Source organism: Lygodium microphyllum, chromosome 5 (genome assembly GCF_053477565.2).
Source record: "Lygodium microphyllum isolate KBCC chromosome 5, Lygodium_microphyllum_v1.1.10, whole genome shotgun sequence".
In the NCBI taxonomy this organism is placed as follows: domain Eukaryota; kingdom Viridiplantae; phylum Streptophyta; class Polypodiopsida; order Schizaeales; family Lygodiaceae; genus Lygodium; species Lygodium microphyllum.
Genome location: NC_141139.1, coordinates 114,261,598 through 114,284,125, shown reverse-complemented (window position 1 = coordinate 114,284,125; position 22,528 = coordinate 114,261,598). Strand labels below are relative to the sequence as shown.

Below are 22,528 nucleotides of genomic sequence, written 5' to 3'. Positions count from 1 at the left end.
CCATAGTTTTTGTAACAAATCTATATGTTTTGTTAATAAGTGATTCTTTAATCTAACAACATCCTTCTTTGTAAAATCAAATTAAGACTATATTCTAAAAATCCATTATAACTATCGTCAATAAAAATCATTAATGAACGGCTATTATAAAATGGAATACTATTTTTTATAGGATCTCTAGGATATAATCGTCCATCCAACCAAAGATCAAGATTTTTCTTTTCTTCAAATTGAAATGCATATTTCATGGACTCTAAAAGAGTGTTTTGTTTGTTATTTTCCTAATTAGTTCATATTCACATTCTAACTCAACGTGAAGATGATAGAGAGCTTTTTTACCAATGTTACAAAGATCCTTGGATGATTGATCCATAGCTAATGATGTGATCTGCAACTTTGAGTAGAAATATTGTTTGAATTTGAAAAAGAAGAATAAGAAAGTAATTAGCAAGGAGAAGAAATTAAAAGGAGAATAAGAATGGAGCAAGATAACCAAATGTTAACAAAATTCACATTGAATATTAACTTCACTTTTATCAAGAGAATGTAGGATTTTATCAAGTCAATCATTATCATCTTTATGGCAATTTAGATTCTTACGTTTGCTGCAAGCCACGATAATATTATGATAATGATGTTTTAATTATTTTAAATATGTTTATTATCAAAATATAAACTTTTGAATATCTCAATTATTTTTATTTTCTAAATTTCTTTTCTAGGATCTCTTACAAGGCATTTTCGAGACCTCAAATTTCTCTTAATACCCTTCGTTCCCTTTACACTTCATCATGTGTCTTCTCAATCCTCATCCACTCTCACAATCTAAGAGGATATGTTAGAAGTCATGATTTTTGTTCATTCCTTTCTATATTTCATCTTTCATTTGTGCACCTCACAAACAAGATCATTTCAAGTTCTCACACTATCTAAACCTATGGATCATCTTCTCCCTTTCTTTGTAAGACTAAAGTCATACATCCCTAATTTTGTGAGTGTCTAACCACTTTGCAAAGCCTCAAAGGTCCATTTTCTACAAACTAGCTACATTTTTTACATCTAAGTAAATTAATCAAGTTGACCAATATCTCATTTATTTCCTATACATAGGGTAATAGGTATTCATTTCATCTTTCAATCTCTTCCTCGTCCCCTTTCCCTCTTAATCGAAGTGAGTTGTTTCCTATCCCTCTAAAACTTACCCATGCGTACCATCTTGTCACTATGCACTTGCGCAAGGGCTCCGTTCATTGCATGCACTCATCATTTTTAGTAAGTCATGTTGTGTTTCTTCTCTCTCTCTCTCTCTCTCTCTCTCTCTCTCTCTCTCTCTCTCTCTCTCTCTCTCACATTGGACTCAACTTCCACCTACACTCACTCGCCCTTCCTACCAAGTTCCACATAGTAGAGCACCACCAAGGGTTACTTATTAAGGCCCTCAATAATTTAGGCAATGTCGCCTAAAAGCCCCTATTTAGAGACTAAAAACTTTGGAAAGATCTTTTCATACTTGAAAACATATTATTTATTTGCATATAAAATAAATATTTGCACCAAAGATTGCAACATTGAGTCCTATATTAGTTTTATTTCCGTTAGATTTACCTCTTCTTTATGTTTTTCAATGTGGCTTGTCTCATTTTCCTCATATAGCCTTGTGCAAAGGCTTACACTTTAAGTGAAGCTTGATTTCGGCTCTCGTTATCTTATGGCTATAGCTCGTCAAGGACTTATTTAGACGTTTGTGACTTTTTTGCAATCATTTCAAGAAAGGGATTTAGCTAGTAAGACCTTGGATAGAGCTCTCCGACGTTGTCTATCATTAAACTTGGGAGACATTAATGAGGGTGTTTCACTTGAATCGTTTGTGAATTAAATTGCAAAAACATCCATTCCTATCACTATGTGAGATCATTGAGTCAATGCTCTCACTCCAATTGCACATATCACCAAGAGCCACAAGTATATTCTATGGGCAAAAGAAATTCAGCTCCACCACCTTGAGATCATACCGACATTGGAAAAATATTTTTAGAGCTACTTTAAAGCAAATGTTAATGCATGTGATAAACATGGATGTTTTTGAATGAAAATGACTTAAATGGATTGTTAGATCTCATGTTAAACCAACCATTGAGACTTTATTCAAGTTGTAGTTCTCAAGCAAACACAAAACTGGTTTGCAAGAAAGTTGAAAATAGTAATGTCTTTAGTTGATTCAAAATGGAGATCTTAACATGACAAACTCTTGATTTTTAGGCTACTTTTCAAAGGATCAATTTTAGACTAAATAGTGTGATCTTCCTCCACCACCACACTTGCATAGGGGTAAACCCTCTTGTAACTCTAATGCTTCACACATGGGCATGCTTTGGCATCCAATATATCATCGCATATCTTGTAGATTAGTCACTTGGATTGCAATATCATTTTGCACCTTTCAAATGAAAGTTGAAACTACTTTGTTGTAAGTAAAGCCCACCACCAAGGCAACCTTAAGAGACATTGCATATTTGTAGGAGCAAGGTTGCAAAGTGGTTTCATCCTCAAAGCACACAAACTCCATGAGAATGTGGACGTGTTGCCAGCTTTAGGCATTAGATTTGTATTTATGGAAGTCAAATGATTCGACATTGTTATATGGACAACAAATGAAAATTCTCTCTTAGAGTATTCCCATGGTCAAGAATGAAGATTCTCTATTGATACTCAAATGGCCATGCATCCAAATGTATTCCTTTGAGATTTACCTCTCAACTCTTTAATCAACTGCAGGGTATTAAAAACGTCATTTTGGTTTATCAGTTACATGACTACAAAGCAACACATGAATCATCTATTCTGCGTATGTTCCTAGTATTGCAAAGCTACTATGGGATGAGTTCAAGAATGCTCTAGGGCTTATAGATTATTGGATTGCTTTGAGTAAAGCTTATGTGATACACCCTTAAAAATTCCCAAACCTGAAGTGTACTGGGCTAGACTTGAAGGAATCTAAGTCATCAACTCGCTAAGTGTGTGCCGCATCAGGCACATTGATTGAGGTGTTTGCAGGGTAATATGATATTGCAAGGCCTGCATTCCCCTTTCAACTTGCTCAAATCCAACCACCGTAATTATAGTAGGAGTGACAATGTATTCTAGCTAGCCAATTGGCAACTAATATAAAAGGACCTACCATACATCAAAAGTTAAAAAACTCCAGCCAACCTTCCCTATAGAAGGAATGCATGCACACGACTCTTTACAACAGGGTGTAATGCCCCCTTCAAACATTACCTCTGGTAAGGCAAGAGTTGCACGGGAACGTCCTTGAAGGGAAGAGCCATAAAAGGTGGTGTCCACACAACTGCCGAAGAAGAGAGTACTGAAGTGCAGATCCAGTCCAATAATGTTGTTTCTCGATCTCTTAAGCTTCGTCACTTCACTAAGGCTCCCATGTTTTGCTATCGGCAACCCATTTCCTTAATGGCCCCTATACTTCCTTCACTCTACATAGCAACCATCTCAGCTGTATCAACTTGTCTTCACAGTTCTAGATGTCGACTCCAACCATCTCCAGTTGTATCAAATCACTTCAAAGCTCTTCCAATTGGTATGTGCTAGTATAAATACAAATATATGCAAGCTGGACAGACAGCTCCCCAGCTATTAACAACTACTTACAAGACTGCTGTGGTCTTGATTGAAGAAGACAAAGTGTCCCTGTTATGATGCAACATTAAGGATGCAGGCTCCGACCCACCAGGGATGATGGGAGTAATAGCCCCTGGGTTTAACGGGAAAAGTACTTTGTAATATCCATCCATCACAGTTGGCATATCACAAGTTGAAGCAACACCAGGGACCTGAAATCATTCCAAAAAGTTTAGAAGCAGCAGCTAATAAAACACCATGATAATAGAACTTAAGGCACAGTTTCCAGTCACAAAAGTAATCCCAATGATTGAAGCTAAAATGCACATTTCTACCACTCCTCGAGGGAGGTAAAACTTCTGTACATTTAACTGACCACCCTGAGTACTTTTGTATGATGAGAAATGCAGATTGACAAGCTTTCTTGTTTTTCCTTTTTCCATTTTAAAATCCAGAGAACATCAAAATGGAAGAGCAGCAAAAGTTCAAACCACCTACTTCTCAAACCATGAGCAAGACTCAGTTAGTTCAATGTGGATGCAAACTTTTCAGGAGTATTAATGTGTAGAGAAAGGTTCTAGCAGTGAATACATAGCAATGCTCGCTTCATAAATTGATCATCCAATTTCCTAAACCACTCAGTCATCATCTCCACTTCTCCAGGCAGTAACACAAATCTGCAGACTTTCTAGCTTGCATGTGTTGTGGAAGGTCAGTCCTACGTCATTTCAAACCTTGCCTGCTGCTATTCCCCCCCCCCCCCCTTTTTCTAGCTTGGCAACCAACAGGCACTCTTTTCTCTCTTGCCTTCATAAGTGTAGACCTTCCCCTATGCAGTTTTTGTCTCAAGACAGCAGGGGCAAGGCAGAGTCTTCGAATTTCTCTTTTCTTGTGCAGGCTGGGAAAGCCATATTTCCATCTCTAAACAGCTCGGCAGCATCAGAAAATCTTTCTTTCTACGTGCTTCTGTAAGAGAGGACTTCGACAGCGGAGTTCCAGATAAAGAGGGCATGTTCAAAGGTTACTGAGAACATTTCAGTGGGGACCCTAGTCATATTTAGTAGTTTGCTCGACTTCCGTAAAGATGAGTGCTATCTCTGAGGAGGTAGCCACTTTACTACTACAACGGTGCTTTAGTAGATTTCTTGCATGAGGCGCTTTAGTGATTTGGGAATCTGATTTTTCCCTTTGGCATCTGAAAGCAGACTCTGACCATGACAGTTCTAAGGCTTCTCATGGTTGATCTCCAGTAGTCAAACTTTCGAGTTCAGTACAGGCAGGAAATGATGCTTAAACATCCCATGTGGCAAGTGTATCATTTGCTATATAGGCTTCTCTGCTCGCACTGAAGTGGCATGGCAGCCAAGGTGGAGCAGACACATTTCAGGTATTATTTCGAGGTCCTGAAGCACATTTCGGGGCTATTTCAGGGATTGTTTTTGCTCTCTAGGACTGTGTTAGAGCATGGTACACTATTGGCAACTGATGTACACTTTGGAGCTATTTTCAGAATTTGTGTTTGCTCTCCCAGAGTGTGTTGATGAATGGAAGAATCATACACATAATTTAAGGCCCACACTTAGAGTCGAGACCCAAAACAAATACACTTCAAAACATTTACAGTACTTACTTCAAACACAGGTGTGAAAGAGAAAATGCGAGTTTAGATGTGAGAATGACAACTAGCAAATGATCTGGTTGGTCATTGGTGATGCGTCAATCCTCCAACTTTTATTTAATTGTCCTTAGCTATACAGCTTCTTCATATGCCTAAAGAGTATTTCGATAATTTTTCATAAACTTTACATCTACCCATTGCACTTCTGTTGTTGCAGATAAATTTTTGAATTTTAACAATAATTTTAATATCACAAAGCCACTTCTTGTGGTTTAATCCTTATGAAACAAAATCAGTTCAAGTTTCAAGAGTTGTTCTATTTCTTTAACTTCTAGGGGATCTTCAATAATAAGTTCCTCTGGTGCTAGTCATGTGTAAGGCTTTAGCAAGCTTACATGCAAAGCATTGTCTATATTGCAATGAGTAGAAGCTCAAATCAATGAGAAACTTTATTGATTTTATCAATTATTTTGAAGGTCGAAAGTATCCACTAGAGTTTTGAAAAAGATGAATTTTGATTGGAACCTTATTTTAGCCTGTTCTTATCAAATTTCCGCATGTTATTCTAACCATTTTCAAAAGTCAAATGTTAGGGTTGGGTCTAATACCCTTAGCCTTTGAGTGACAATTGCCTTCCACATGGTTGGGTTTCTGGCAAAAGTTATAAAACCTATTCTTTTAAGGCAAGTAATGCTAGAAGGGTCTTTGTCATTATTAAACTTTACCACTCCCTTTTTCCTTCAAGGAAGAAGTTGAGCATCGGCATCAAAATTGATCCATGTTTAGGATCAATCGAGGAGGGTGGGACTAGGTCTAAATGAAAAATATGTAGATAATTCATTTTCACTCATAAAGGATGTGATTCATCAACACAAGGAGGTTATTACATTAGAGCAACCAAGAAGGCTGATACAATATGCAAGAGGGGAATTCCCTACAAAACAAGACCAAAGATCAGAGATTGATGCACTTGCTCATATGAGGGAGGTGCATAGTATGCAGGTGGCAGTCCCAACAAGAAAACACCAAGGTGCAAAGTGGTACACCTCTGAGTGTCTAATGATGGCCTAAAACCTAAATGCGCATCAAAGATAATGTGAGCTAAGACTGGATAACCTATGTTAGGTCTAAAGTAGGGTTCTAGATATAATGTGGATGAATCTAAAGGTAAAGTCATAGTGGAAGAGAAGGGTGGGAAATATAAAGGTGATTGTGAAGCACCAAACTTGTACTAGAATGAAAGAGGGATTGAAGGATTACCTTGTGGTACATCTCTTATCATAGATTTTTCTGTTAAGTATGGAGCCAACAAGCTATGGTGGATGAACCTCCATACTAAAGACACAATAGGAGAGAGAGAGAGAGAGAGAGAGAGACTACTCTTGTACATATACTGCAGATAAAATCATGTGATAGATTGATGATGAAGATACAAAGCTTAGGGTCTCATTATATAGGCCTAAGGCTTCCCCAAGCCTTTAATCCTTATCTAATGCTAGGAGGTGTAAAAGGTGTTCGCATCTTTAACACTCATATTCACCCCCCTAAGTTGTGTTTACACACAAGGGCATGCATAATAAATTAATAAACAAACACCCCCCTTCGAATCATGGGTGGTTGAGCCTTTGAAGGGACTCCCGACCAACTACTGCCTTTGAAGGGACCGATTAGGCACGGAGATCGAGGTAGACAGTCGTTACATGCAGTGAGAGACAGAGAGAGTGAGAGTACCGTTATGAGCCTAATATATATGGGTGTTATTTTGTGAAATAACTTGAATTTCGAATCACTTACTTGCTTTAACTACTTATGCGATGGACGTGGGAGCATTAATTCTCTTTCTGTGGGCTTTTGAGAAATAAGAGAAACTTCTCGAATTCCATGAAAGAGTTTCGGAAGGCAGAGTAGAGAGTGAGCACGTTTTTAGGTACAATGACGAGTGTGTACCTTTAGGTTTTTAAATAGATATATATGTGTAAGTACAAGTGCTAAGGGTGTGTTCACACCCGAGCACATTTAAAAGGCACAAGGCCTTTATTCCCAACAACCTCCCACCTAAAGGCAAAGTGCCTTAAGAGGAAAAAAGAATCAGCTAAGTCTAGGTATATACAAAGCTGAAATACATATATCTATCCAACTCCCATCATCTGTCGGCAATGAGCAAACCGCTCTGCTAGAAGATCCTTCATGAGAAGGTCTGCAGGGTTATCATCTGTAAGCACTTTGACAAGCTCAATGCTCTTGCTGTCAAGTACATCTCTAATGAAGTGGTACTTCACCTGTATGTGCTTTGTCTTTGCATGAAAGACAGAATTCCGTGCTAGCATGATAGCACTCTAACTATCACAATGGAGAACAAGTAACTCTGAGATGCCAAGCTCTCCCACCAAACATGAAAGCCATAAAGCCTCCTTGCATGCCTCAATGGCAACCACATACTCTGCCTCTGTAGTAGACAATGCAACACACTTTTGTAGCTTGGAAATCCAAGAGACTGCTCCTCCTGTGAAAGTAAACACATACCCAGAAGTGAACTTCCTGCAGTCCGCATGACCAGCATAGTCTACATCTGTAAAGCCAACAACAAATGCCTTCTACTTTCCAAAGCAGATGCACAACTTCTTTGTGCCTTTGAGGTATCTCATAATACCTTTCACTGCATCCCAATGCTTCTTGCCAGGGGTTGCTATATATCTGCAAGCCACTCCCACTGCAAAGGCAATGTCAAGACATGTAGCAATCATAGCATACATCAAACTGCCAACAGCTGAAGCATATGGTATCTTGGCCATTTCAGTCTTCTCATCATCAGATGTAGGGTTGTCCTCTGCACCGAGTTTCACATATGGAGACAATGGAACCCCAATTGTTTTCCCCCCCCCTCCATATTGAAACGCTGCAAAACTTTGGAGACATACTCTTGCTGAGATAGATAGAGTAAGCCTTTTGATCTATCTTTGAGTATTCGCATGCCAAGAATGTGATTTGCATCACCAAGATCCTTCATGTCAAAGCTGCCATGAAGACTTTGCTTCAATGAATCCAAGGCATGAGTATCCCTGCCAACAGTCAGCATGTCAGCAACATACAAAACTAAGATAATTAGGCTACCATCTACTGCCTTCTTGGTATACAAGTAGTGATCCACTTGACTTCTATGAAAGCCTTGGGACTGCATGAATGTATTAAACTTATGATACCATTCTCTTGGTGCTTGTTTCAACCTATACAAACTCCTAGTGTTCGTATTCCTTCTTCCGCAGCGCACTCTCACATGGTATTAGAGCCAAAGGAGAGTACACGAAGCTGAGATCTACGCGGGAGAACACCCACAACCTTGCGTTTGCTGGTCAAGACGACTCCAACAGTTGAGGCGTCATCTTCTGCACCATCTCCTTGAACAAGGCCGCCTGTTTTTTGGTGTCAATCTATTTGCGTTTGCTGCTGGTGTCATCCCCAAAATCTGCGTTTTCAGCCTAGGCGGCCCTCCTCTAGTTGGCCGACACTCCACCAAGCTGCGTTTGCAGCTTCTGTGGCTGCGTTCAACCTCTAGCGGCACTCTTCCCAGCTGGCGACCTAATTCCTACTTGCGTTTTGAGGCAAGAGGCTGTTTTTTTTGTGGCGATTGCATCGTTAGCACTTGCGATTGACATCATCCTTGCGTTCTTTGCAAGGCGGCCAGCTCAGGAGCTTCTGGTGTTTGCGTTTTGGCACCGGCAACCTTCCCTTGTTGTGTTTTGGTGTTTGCAGATATCGAAGATGTCTTATCATTAGTTTACGGGCTTTGATGACTTAGATGACGAGCTTTTGTCTCGACACTCATATGAGTTTGGGATCGGCTCAATTCTCGAGCCTTATGGGATCAGCTCAATTCTCGAGCTAGATCTTTCCTCTTTCTGAGTTTGCAGGATTCTGTCCTTGTTCATGTTCACAGGTTGAAGACTGCAGCAAACGTGTGGAGAAAGCTCGCGTCTCTCTATCAACAGAAGACGTTTGCCCACCGAATCTCTCTCGAAAAGAAGTTGCAGATGCTCGCTATTTATGATAGTCCTTCCATGAAGGACCACACCAACAGATTACAGGATATGAGGGATGAGCTTGCATCCCTCGGTCGGACGATATCTTCTGAAGATATGGCTATGATTCTCTTGACTCAGCTGCCATCGCCTCGGTTTGATGCCTTCTACACCAGCCTTCTTACTTCGAGGACCCGTAGAAGCTTCTATGGGAGGAGCTATCCCCGCTTGTCTTGGAGTATGACAAGTGACTTAGAGAGGTCAGTGCTAGTGGATCCAACTCCACTAGAGCCTTTGTTGCAGGTTCGGGAGGACAGAAGAAGAAGAAGAAGTCAAAGGCTAAGAAGAAGGACAATTCTTCGGGCTCTGACTCAGATTCAGAGAGACCGAAGTGCCCACACTGTGGGAAAGAGACACATCTTGAGGAGAAATGCTGGAAGAAGTACCCTCACCTTTGTCCGAGAGAGAAGGGTGGATCTACATCGGAGCCTTCTTCTACCTCTACACCAGCTGTTACCCATGAGTCAGTGTTCCTTCATATCCATGCTTTGGAGGAGGATCCTTCTTCCGTGGCTGTAGTGTCTTCTGCGCAGCCTTGGTTAGTGGACAGTGGTGCTTCGAGTCATATGACTCCCCAAGGTGATTTGTTACAGGATCTCCGTCCATCAGAGGGTTCAGTCTCACTGTTGGTGACATTTTATCGGTGCCTATTTGTGGTCTTGGTACATTGCCTTTGTTTGCTGACCGACCTTCGAGCTCCTTTTCACAGGCCCTACATGTTCCAAATTTGGGCCTTCCCCTCCTCTCAGTTTATGGCCTTACGAGGCTTGGCACACGAGTGATCTTCACCGAGCATGCCGTTGTTATTGAGGATTCTTTTTCAGGAGCTATCTTATCTACAGGTTGGCAGGAGAGCGGGCTTTATATGCTCCATTCCCCTTCTCTTATACAGGGTCCTCCGAGGCAGTTGTCTATTGCTACACCCGTTCCCACGTGTGCACCCTCTTTTCCACAGGTTCCTTTCCATTCCCCACCCTCTCCTCCGATGGTTCCCTCGTACCCCCCATCCCTTTTAGCGGGGGACGATCTCGGTGATGTGGCTGTGGATGGGGCGCCCATTTTAGGGCATTTTTAGGGTTTGTTCTTTTGCCTATTTATAGGCAGCCCCCCTCCCCACTTGATCACTTGTCTTCTTGCAGATTCGGACACTCCATCTCCCCCGTGGTGGTGCTGCAATCTTCATCAGCCTGATCTAGTGCCCTCACTGACGTTGAGGGGTGCGTGCAGGGACTAATCAGTCTCCTTCCGCCTTCCCGTTTGTATTCAGCATTCATTTCAGTCAGTGCAGATTTCTCTTCCTTATTTTCTGCTTTCGCTCTCTCTCTCCCTCCGTGTTCGTATTCCTTCTTCCGTAGCGCACTCTCACAAATTTTGCACGGATCTGAGATTTTATGCTTGCGTGCGCGAAACCCCGTCAAGAAAGAGGTAGAATCTGATTTTTTTCTTTTTTTTAAAGAAAAAATAGGAACGTGACGGGGTCCATTGAACCCGTGCAGGTTGCCGATGGGACATCGCCTGCGCCTACCTCCATGGACCACCGTCGTGCAACTACTGCCTTGTTACGCACTGTTTGCTGCCCGCTGTTCTTCGTCAGTTGTCTCTTGGTTGCCGTGTAGCGTGCCGACTGCTGCCCCTATCGCCTATTATGCGGCAATCGACTGTAACACGCCTCTCGATTGTCCGCTCGCCTGAGCCTTATCGCACAGCTATCATCTATCACAAATTGTCACACGCCCTGCAACACTTTTTGCTCACCTGCAACTTGCCGCCTAATTCAGGCTACAGCTCCCGTCAGTCGTCTATTGACTGGCAACACGACTGCTTCTCCTGCACACAAGCCTGCCTTCAACTTGTCTTGCCTACTCGCTCGCGAACTCAGAGAGGCACAAACGCATCAACCACAACTTTGATACCAGTTTGAAGGGACCGATTAGGCACAGAGATCGAGGCAGACAATCGTTATGTGCAATGAGAGACAGAGAGCAAGAGAGAGCAGAGTAGAGAGTGAGCACATTTTTAGGTACAATGACGAGTGTGTACCTTTAGGTTTTTAGATAGATATATATGTGTAAGTACAAGTGCTAAGGGTGTGTTCACACCCGAGCACATTTAAAAGGCACGAGGCCTTTATTCCCAATAGCCTTGGCCACATCGACCAATGCCTCATTCACTATCGAACCACTAACTAAACACAATTTTCCAAACCTTTCACTTTTACATCTAATAAGACCCATGTCCCTACACCCATCCCCAGCCAAGCACAAATTGGGTGAAAATTAGGGTTTTTCATTAAACCCACCTAATCCGTCAAAATTTTAACTCTAGCTTTGGGGATCTCCGTTAATTTGAAGAAATTCTTCATCAAATTTTCAAAATTTGCACTAGTCATTGTTAGTTTTGGGCCTTTTTTGTTAAAATGTCAGATCTACAACATGGCTATGGCCGATATAACACAAAGACAATGTTCATGATGACATACACTGGAGAGACTGTTACTCAAGTGAATTAGGTTCCAAGATGGAAGCTTAGACTCATAAACACAATCTTGAGTATGACACTAACTATGAATGAAAAGACAAAGTATAGTTGTATTTCCATCATTGAATGATAACAAGGTACATCACTTTATAGGCTCATGATGGTTCCCTTTTTCTCCATTGTACTTATGGAATTCAAGAATCCTTTCTAGCAAACTGCTCGTGTCTTGCCCTATTGCTCCATACAAAGAGATTGTCACGTGGACGTGATTGCATATTTCTCAATACCCCTCCTCAATCACAACCGTAAAAAAAACATTAAGTGTACAGAGACTGTCATGAGTAGAACCTTGCTAAGTGTGGGTATGCCACAAACATGGTAAACAGCAGAGGCTATCACAAAAAAGGCTAAGTGTGGGTACCAAAAAACATGGCTAACATCTAGGGGTTGTTACAAGGCCTCACTAAGTGTGTAGAGGTTGTTTATGCACACGCTACATGAGGAGTTTTACAAGGCGTATGTCAGGAGCCTGGAGCATTAATGACAAGGACATACAATAATAAGTTCTAGTGAAAAATGGAGACAAGGACCAACAAGCCCTTGTGGTTTTATTCATCAGATATGTCATGGTAGGCATAATAGATCTTCTTTTCTGTCTTCTTCTTTGATGCAGTCCACTTTGCTTTCTTTGATGTTTTTTTGTCTTCATGGTTTTCTTTTTCTTGGTCTTTCTCTTTCTGGTATGTCTGGTCTTCTTCTTCATTATGGCTTTACTAGTCTTCTTCTTCATTGACTTTGCTTACATTGGTCTTCACATCCATGTCCCCCTCAAGTAGAGGTATTATCATCTTTGAGACAGTAGAAATATCTTCAAAATCTTCAAATGGATTCATCAATTGCTCTTTGATGTAGGTAGCTTCATGTGTTCCTGCAAGTAGAATAGACATTTCTCCAGTGTAGTATAAATAAGTAGCAATAATCATGTTACTTCTCATGAATGAGTTCCACATTAGGGTCTTCATGATTTCCATTGAGAATCAGCTTGAAACTCTGAAACCTTTCAGCGATAGAGTTGAAATCTAGTGTGTCAAAAGACACAAACAATGGCAGTGTGAAAACACACTAAGTAGATAATATGCTTAACCTTGATATTGAGCTTGAAGATGATTCTTTGATATTTGTCTTGTAACTTGAGTCCCCTCCTTGCTGGTTTGATGCCTAAATGTTTGCTAGAAACTGAGGTTAGAGTGGCAAGAACTCCAGTAGGTGAAATTGAAGTGTTTTATGAGCTTGAGGAAACTTGGCTATGGCTGCCCTTTAGGGTTTCATGACAAGGGCCTGATTTTTCACTCATTGCAGCTCACAGAGGTAGCCATTTTGAAAACCCTCTGAGTGGGAGAGAGCTTAGGTGTAGACCTTCCAAAGCCCTATGATCTCGGCGGGAATCACGCTGCGTGGAGAGAGAACGACTGTACGGACGGAGTCAAGCGTAGATTAGATGGCGTCTTTAAATTCGCGAAATGTTGAGCAGCTGGGAGGCCAATGTCCCACTGTAATGTGCCAAGCAGGAGTGCAAGGAGTTCAAGAATGTTTCCCCAGAAGAGACCTTGGAGAGATATGGCCTCTATGTGGAGATACAACTCCTCCAAGTCAAGTAGATATTGCTGTCCACAGACACAGTTATGGCAGCGTCTCTAAAAAGAGGCAATGCTGAAGCTATAGTTGCCCAATGTCAATGATTGAGGTGTGAGGAAGAAGCTCTGGAAGTAGAGAAACACTTCTCCAAAAGGAAGTTCAAAGAGATTTGGCCGTTGGAGAGAGATATGAAAGCTTTAAGCTGACAAGGTGCTGTTGGCTATGGCTGCTATGGAAGGTTCATTGAAGGTAGAAATGCAAATGAAGTTGGAGATGGGGCCCAACACTCAAATTGAGCTAAGCAGAGATGGAGAGCAGCTAAGAGGAGTGAAAGGAGAGCTGGGTCATGCTCAACTAAGCTCTCATACCATGTTAAAATGTTAGATCTAGAGCATGGATATGGAAGATGGAACACAAAGACAATGTTCATGATGACATAGACTGGAGAGACCAACTGTTACTCAAGTGAATCAGGTTCCAAGATGGAAGCTTCTGCGAACAAAGACGGAATCCGCATGTGCCACCGGTCTATAATCTGCGAGCAAAGAAGTGTAGGAGACTGTGCAGACTGCAGCGTACTTCGAGGTGAACAGCAGGTTGCATTGTCGAGGTGGAGACACGCAGTCCAGCGCACTGCGCGCGTGTATATATCTGCATATCTTTGTATTCAGCACACTTTATACAGCAGATCTTCATCTTCCACTGCCTCTTTCTCTCTCTTCTCTCTCTGCATTCTCTCTCTCTCAGTCCTACGTTTCCGCAAGCTGTTCTTGCCTTGGCTGGCCATAGGAGATGGCCTGTTTACCAGTTGGATGTGAAGTCAGCCTTCCTCAATGGTGATTTGAAGGAGGAGATCTATGTTGAACAGCCTCCGGGCTTTGGATCCTCAAATGGGAAAGTCTACAGGTTGAAGAAGGCCTTGTATGGCCTCAAGCAGGCTCCTCGTGCATGGAATGAGAAGATTGATTCGTTCCTCCAGTCTCAGTTGGGATATCGGCGTTCTAAGGCCGATCCACAGCTTTATGTTCACACTTCCGATGATGGTTGTGTGCTTTTTGTGTTGTATGTTGATGATTTGATTGTCACAGGTGATCATGCACAGCAGGTCCAAGAGACGAAATCAGCTTTACATCGGACGTTCAAGATGACGGATTTGGGTCTACTCCATTTCTTTTTGGGCCATGAGACTTATCAGTCTCAGAGGGGGATCTTCATCTCTCAACAGAGATATGTACAGGAGCTCTTGGTGTCTTTTGAGATGGAGGATTGTCAAACCCTTTCTACTCCTATGGATCCGAACTGGAAGGCCACTTCCCATTCAGCTTCTGCTATGGCGGATGCTTCCCGCTATCGTCAGTTGATTGGATCCTTGATTTGGCTTCTCAACACTCGAGTTGATCTTTGTTTTGCTGTTGGGCTCTTGGTCGGGTTCATGAGTGAACCTAAGACGGTGCATTGGCAGGCTGCTTAGAGGATACTTCGGTATTTGAGGGGGATGTTTGATTTAGGGATTCATTATCCCACAGGGACAGATGGTTCAAATCTTGTACTTGCAGGTTGAAGCGACTCGGATTGGGCCGGTGATGTGGACCACAGGCGGTCTACTACAAGTTACTGTTTTACCTTGGGTGCAGGTGTTATCTCATGGAGTAGCAAGAAGCAGCCCACAGTAGCCCTTTCGTCTACTGAGACGGAGTATCGGGCCGCGTCTTCCACCACATGTGAGGCTGTGTGGCTTGGGAGATTATTGGAGGAGCTTGGGTGCCCCCAGACTCGTCCTACTTTGCTACAATGTGACAATGAGAGTTGCATTGCCTTGGCACGGAACCCTGTTTTTCATGCCCGAACGAAGTACATAGAGATCCAGTACCACTTCATCAGAGAAAAGCTTCTGGATGATACCATCACTGTGGAGTACTGCAAGACGGAGGACAATCTTGCGGATTTGTTTACGAAGGCCCTTCCCTAGGCTCTACTTCGGCGACATTCCAGATCCCTCAAGCTTCTGCCCTGCCCAGGCTCTGAGAGGGGGTGTTAGAGGATCACAGCCTGATCAGGAGCAGCAGGGCAGGTGCAGTCGGACAAGAGCAGCAGTGACCAGTCGGACAGGTACAGCAGTGTGCAGTCGGGCTGCACAGTCGAACTGCCACGTGGCAGTCCGACCTGTTTAGGCAGTCGTCTGTTTTCTGGCGCCCTGTTTTCGCCCTGTTTTCTGGCTCTAAATAGCCGACATCTCCAGTAGTCTCCTACACTTCTCTACTCGCGCAGATTACAGACCGATGGCACGCGCAGATTCCGTCTTTGTTCGCAGATTTCAGACAAGAGACAGTGCAGACTGCAGCGTACTTCGAGGTGAACAGCAGGTTGCATCGTCGAGGTGGAGACACGCAATCCAGCGCACTGCGCCCGTGTATATATCTGCATATCTTTGTATTCAGCACACTTTATACAGCAGATCTTCATCTTCCACTGTCTCTTTCTCTCTCTTCTCTCTCTGCGTTCTCTCTCTCTCAGTCCTACGATTCCGCACCGCTGCACTCTAACATGTCTCTGTGTCCATTACCAATGTCTCGCAGTAGCATACAAGACCATCCTGTCAAAAAATGCCCCTGAACATAGGTGACCATGGATTCCCCGCCTTTGGCCAGACCGCCAAAGTATCCCCTCATGTGAGCTCCAGACGAAAGCCTCCCGCTCTCTGTCAGATAACCTGCTCATCATGAACCTAGATGTCAATCCCAGCTCTAGGATTTAATTCCGCCAGACTGAAGTCGATGCGTCAGGGATGTCCCTCTCTGGAACCTGTGCACCTGTATAAAAGTATAGATGAGGCGCGGCTGCCCCATCTGAACACCCGCTCACACTCCCTCTTTGGCACAAGAGAGTCGTGAGGGATGACCTCATCACCACCACTAGAAAGTGGCCGAGGAAGGGGCCAACAAGCCCTTCCCACGATCCGAAGAAGAGGATCCCTTCCGCGCCTTGGACTTCACCTTGGTCTAAGGATCGGAGTCGGAGTCTGATGAAGGAGAGGACTCATCGGTAGAGTCAACATCCGCTTCCTCTTCTGCTCCTTCTTCCTGGAAGCCGCTAACTTCTTGCAGTCCTTCCGCAAATGTCCCTTCTTGCCACAGTGGTAACACTGGGCCTTCGACTTCTTCTTCCCGTCACCCCTCTCTAAAGCTACATAAGCCTCACCTCCATAATGTGCCGGAAGCCGCCCCTGTAATCTCAAGGATGTCTCATGGTTGTCCTCATCAAAGTCTTCAGGAAGAGGAAAAGGACGGAGAGGTCGAGGAATAGCTCCACAGACGATGTACCATAACCGCTTCTGCACAAACCAAGCTTTCAAGACAGCACTCCAGGTGAGATAATCAGGTCCATGTAACTTATCATCAGTGGAAGTGCACGGAGGAGCCATATGGAGAGGATAAGAGGAGAAGTAGAGAAGAGATGGAATGTAGAGAGAAAACACAGCCAAAACACAAGCACAGACTGCAGAAAAGGAGAGTTCACATGCAATATAACCCAAAAGTTGATCAATAGAAGACAAAATCTGCTGCAGAAAGTCAAAAAATCAGTCAAAAACTGCCAAAAACAGCAAAAACGGCCTGAAGTAACAGTCACTCAGCCACGAGAGACGCTGAATCAGCAAAATGTAGGCTGTAAACTGGAGAAAAACAGGTAGAAAACTGTCGCCAGCAGCTGCTGATGGAGAACGCAGGCAGCAGAGGGTGCGGAGGCAGCAGGCGATGGTAAAACTGCAAAAAACGCAGGCTGAAAACAGCCGTATTTGTCAGCTCATGTGTGAGTCTGAGCTTGATCTGGGCTGGGCATTTTTATTAGGTATTTTAGGTATTTTTCTGGTGTGGCATTTTATGCCTGTGGAGCATTTTTATGCACCAGTCGGCCAGCATTAATGCTGTCCGACCAGCATTATTGCTCCCCACTTTATCAGCCTATTTATACTCAATGCTCCTCCTCAGTCAGTATCATCATCATCATCACCTTCACCATCTGCAGACTCTGTGGAGAGAGGAGCCAGTGCCAGTGCCAGTGCCCAGGCAGCCAGTGACTCGCTGTTGTATGCGACTGTCTCGTGTTCAGATATATGGATTCCATTTCCCGTGCATACATCTGAGTTCTCATCTATATCGTGTTTTTTTCTTCTCTCTTTTTGTCTTGTGTTTCAGCAGTTTATTTCAGCACGTGTTTATGCTTCCACGGCTGCTCCACTTCTGACAAGTATCTGAACACGAGACAGTCGCATACAACAGCGAGTCACTGGCTGCCTGGGCACTGGCACTGGCACTGGCTCCTCTCTCCACAGAGTCTGCAAAAGGTGAAGGTGATGATGATGATGATACTGACTGAGGAGGAGCACTGAGTATAAATAGGCTGAAAAACTGGGGAGCAATAATGCTGGTCGGACAGCATTAATGCTGGCCGACTGGTGCATAAAAATGCTCCACTGGCATAAAATGCCACACCAGAAAAATACCTAAAATACCTAATAAAAATGCCCAGCCCAGATCAAGCTCAGACTCACACATGAGCTGGCAAATACTCTGCTAACAAATGGTTCCCTTTTTCTCCATTGTGCTTATGGGATTCAAGCATCCTGTATTTCAAGCCATTTTTCTAGCAAATTGCTTGTGTCTTGCCCTATTGCTCCATACAAAGAGACTATCACATGGGTGTGATCGATGTTCTCAACATTTTTGTTCATACAACTCCAGCTTTTCTTCAATTTTACCGGCAAACTCGAGGCTTTTGTCAATCTTGGCCAAATTCATCCGAATGAAGGTCTAATTTGGCCTTTGATGCTACCTCGAGCATCGTCCAAGTAAAGATTTTACAAAATTACTCAAATTTCACTTCAACTTTTGAAAACCATTTAGGACTTTTGCAAATCTTGCTTGAAGAAAATGTCATACTTTGGCGATAGCATATGTGACAGACGTGTCACAACAGAGTCTTTCATAGACACGATGTTAGCAAGGAATGCAAGCTCATCTTAAATCTCCTCCATCTTGTCGATGTGATCCTTTATCATAGAAGAATCTGTAACAAAGAGGTGTCGTAGTTGCAACTCAATAGTCATGTGATGTCCAAATATCCAAACTTAATAAAGAGATGCCAAACTAGTTTGGGCTTCTTAGGAGGTGTTAATACATCTTACATGCACGAGCACAAATTTTATACAACTCCAAAAGAGAAAAAGCAAGCTCTGGCATTGAGCCAATCCCATAAAGCTACCAATCAAGTTCAAGTCACTCCAACATTGGGATCCATGATAGGTCGATGATGAGGGACTACGAAAAAATCCAAATAGTTCAAAGTATTAAGGATGCACTTAACTTTGCAAGACGATAGAGAATAGTTGGTCCCATCCAGCTTTTGAAAGCGAGACATAATTGCCAATCATGGACTGAAGCCACAATACAAGGAGAGGATGGTATGAGGGTAGTCAAGAAGGAACCCAATCACGGTCCATCCACATCACAATCTTTGTCTCAATCTCGACAATCTTTGTGACAATCCTCACAGCCACAACAATTAGAACATCGGTCTTCTTGGTCTCAGTCATCACTTTGATGGTCCTCACAGTCCTTATCCACACAATCCTACCAATCATGCTGGTCTACCATCTATATCCTTCACCTGATGTGGGAAAACACCTGTAGGATAGTGACATCAGTCTATTCAGGGTCCACCTAACTGCTGATCTGCAGTAATCTGATGCGGAGCAGATCAATCGGGAAATGTATGGAACTAAGTTGTTTGAAAACGCAGCTGTTGAGGAGTAAAATCTGCAAAATGCAGGGTAGCACAGGTGTGGGACAGAAATACACAGGATGGTAACAGCTTGAATTGGCTTGAGACACAGAAAAACAGACCACCCTGATCAAAAATGCCACTGGAGCACCCCTTAGTTGAAGAACAGCAGGGAAATATGGTCACCAGGAAGCTGATGATGCCACTCAGCACATGGAAGGTGTCATCCTGCAAAATGTAGCAATCGCATGTCTATCTAGAGAGTAACAGAGCTAGAACAGACAAATACTAGAGAGTGCACAGCAAAGGAAAGTGAACACGGAAACAATAGAGAAGATGAGAAACGCAATAGAATGAAGGAACAAAACTGACAAAAGACTGAATGATACAAGGCTGCAACACACAGCTCGGAGCCTCAGTGTCAGTGCCAAAGGGTGGCAAAAAGATGAGACAGAATGATGAGGAGGGCTGGCTGATCAAAAAATGACCGACTGATTGGTGGAGGGCAAGCAGCATTCAGATAGACAAAAGTGCTGTAGCTTGCCAACTTGCATTTAATGCAGGTGGGACCAGTAAAAAAATGCCCAAAATGGTGACTGCAATGCACTAAAATGCTGCCTGCCTGTTAGATAAAACCACTCTGCCCTAGGCAATAAATGCCTACCCAGAAATGAGAGAAACATGTTACATGGATTGAAATCCAAGCGTGGACCTCCACCTAAAATGTCTAGGACAAATGAAATGATTAACAAATACACTGCCAAAGCTCCAAATGTCCCCGTCTGACTGAGACTGAGACTTGCATGCATGACATGACCATGCATGACACATGATTGCTAATAGGTGGAAAAGTGTGCTGATAGGGAATGTCCCACTTGACCAGCCCAAAAGAGAGAGTTCAACTCACTTGTGGATATATGGGAGGTGAATAGTGCACAAGTGGCATTCTCGGCAACAAAGCACTAGGATGCTAAGTGATACACACCTAGGTTACTAAAGATGGGGCTGAAAGCGTAGGTGTGGGTCTTAGACAATGTTTCCTAGAACTAGATAAGCTACACTGCCAAAGCTCCAAATGTCCTCGTCTGACTTAGACTGAGGCTCACATGCATGACATGACCATGCATGACACAACTGCTAATGGGTGGAACGGTGTGCTGATAGGGGATGTCCCACTCAACCAGCCCAAAGGAGAGAGTGCAACTCACTTGTGGATATATGGGAGGTGCAAAGTGCACAAGTGGCATTCTTGGCAACAAAGCACTAGGATGCTATGTGACACATATCTAGGTTACTAAAGATGGGGCTGAAAGCATAGGTGTGGGTCTTAAACAAGTTTCCTAAAACTAGATAACCTAAGGTGGGTTGAAAAGAAGGCTCCTAAGTGCAATGAAGAAGAGCTTAAATGTGTGCTTGAACAGGATGGGAAGGGCGGGAAAGAGAATGTAAACCACCAAACTCATACTCCAATGAAAAAGGTATAGATGTACCTTGTGGAGCACTTTTGACCGCACAATTTCCCCTTTGTCCATATTTGTATTATCAATCTAGGTCTCCATGGTGACTTGCAACTAGCTCTTGCATAACAAAGGAGAAATATAGACAAAACCAGGTTCACACAAAATAAGATTGTACAACACTACCACTGGGCCTGACTCAGATGAACATCTTTAATTGATGATTGTATCTTGAGTAGAGGTAATCGATCTCGTCAACCCAACTGAGAAGCACATTGTGGAAAGGAATGTGAATAAAAGAAGAATTTGGCTTCGATAAATGGTCCCTAGATGAAAACTAAGTGGAAGATGATGAGGTGATGCCTGTCACATCCAGACCATATTGCCTCATTGCGATCTCCAATGGAGTGACTTGAAAGGACACCAAAGGATCCCAAGATGAAGGAGTTAGAACCATTATAAATTGGATTCGTGTCCCTTGTACAAACCAAGCTTTTCAAAATAGTTGCATGATACTCCTTAGAAGAGCACCAACTCTGATCTTATGTGAATATATGGTAGGGTTTGCACATGGAAAACACCCAAAGTGTGTGAAATGACTAAAACACAAATTACAATGAACTCAAACAAGGATGCAACAAAATGCAGAAAGTAATAAATGAATAAATACAAATGAGTGCATGAATGAAGAGAACGTAAGACAGAACAAGCTGTAGGGAGCTCAAGGAGTGGAGATTGTCCAACAGTCAGTGTCTCTTGTGACAGCTGACTGAGGGACAGTGTTGACGAGTGTTGCCCTTCAAGAATGGACCTCAAGTGCAGCAAAACCACCAATAATAATGTGATGCAGTGGACTGGAGTTGAGGGTGAATAAGACATAGCACCCAAGGACAAGTCGATGCAGTAGATGATGTTGTAGAGCAGCTGGCAGCTAAAACATGGCCGCTTCGAGATAAACTGAAAGAGTGGCAAGCTAGCAGCAGGGGTGGCACCTCCTAGAGTATGGGTGGCAGCCTGCAGCAGTGGAAACAGGAGCTGGTGATGAGGGTAATGATGATGATGATTGAAATAATGATGGCAGCAAGGCACTGAATGTGGGAAGAGGGATGAAAGATGTGCACACTTAGTCCCCTTTATAGAACAAGCTGGAGCCAAAAAATACCAGACAATAGGCAAGCCAAAAGATGAATGTGTTTAGTTAAATCATCATGTACATGCTAGATTATATAAGTCAAGTCAAAATCTCTTTATGAAAAATACAAAAAGATGAATGGGGGCTGGTTTTAACAAAAAGTGTCCGTAGAATAGTAGACGAATTTTTGGCTTTTGGAAACTAAAAGCTATAAATGTCAAAAAGTTATAGCTGAAAAAATCACAAAGAGAACTAAATGAAAACTGAAGCAAAATGAAAGAGAAAACAACCTGAAAATCTACAGCAGAACTTGGCCATCGCACACCATTAATGGGAGCATTCTATGGTCGCCAGTAGCAACTGATTTAAAAAGATGTTGCAAATAAAAAGGGCAAAGGATGAGCAAGAGGAGTGACTTGGATTCCCCAGGGTTCTTTGGAAGGAAAAACAAACGCAAGGCTTTACTTCAGCAGCACATTAGAATGCAGCTCAGCATAGCACTACAGACAGCAACAAACAGAAAGACAACTAACAATAAAAACACAGGCAACAAATCAAAATTTCCTTCACCACAAAAAGAAACTCCAACTTCTGCCAAAAACCTTAGTTCACTTCACATGAGATAATCCCCAGAAATCCTTGTTTCCATAACAATTATTATTTGTTCCATATGAGGAGTAGAGTTTCAAACTCTAATCCTCATGGAGCAAGGAATCAA

The 22,528-nt window shown here is 42.8% G+C and overlaps 1 protein-coding gene across 1 annotated transcript in view; it reads right to left on the bottom strand.

Moving 5' to 3' along the window:
- Positions 1 to 2,580: 2,580 nt before the first annotated feature.
- The window catches only part of LOC148036308 (Glutathione S-transferase family protein), a 44,229-nt gene continuing 24,281 nt past the window's right edge, over positions 2,581 to 22,528 (bottom strand). Inside the window, exon 3 of the mRNA XM_087678304.1 lies at positions 2,581 to 3,848. Coding sequence (XP_087534430.1) covers positions 3,663 to 3,848 — 186 coding nt within the window. The 3' untranslated portion in view covers positions 2,581 to 3,662. The remainder of the gene's footprint in view (positions 3,849 to 22,528) is intronic.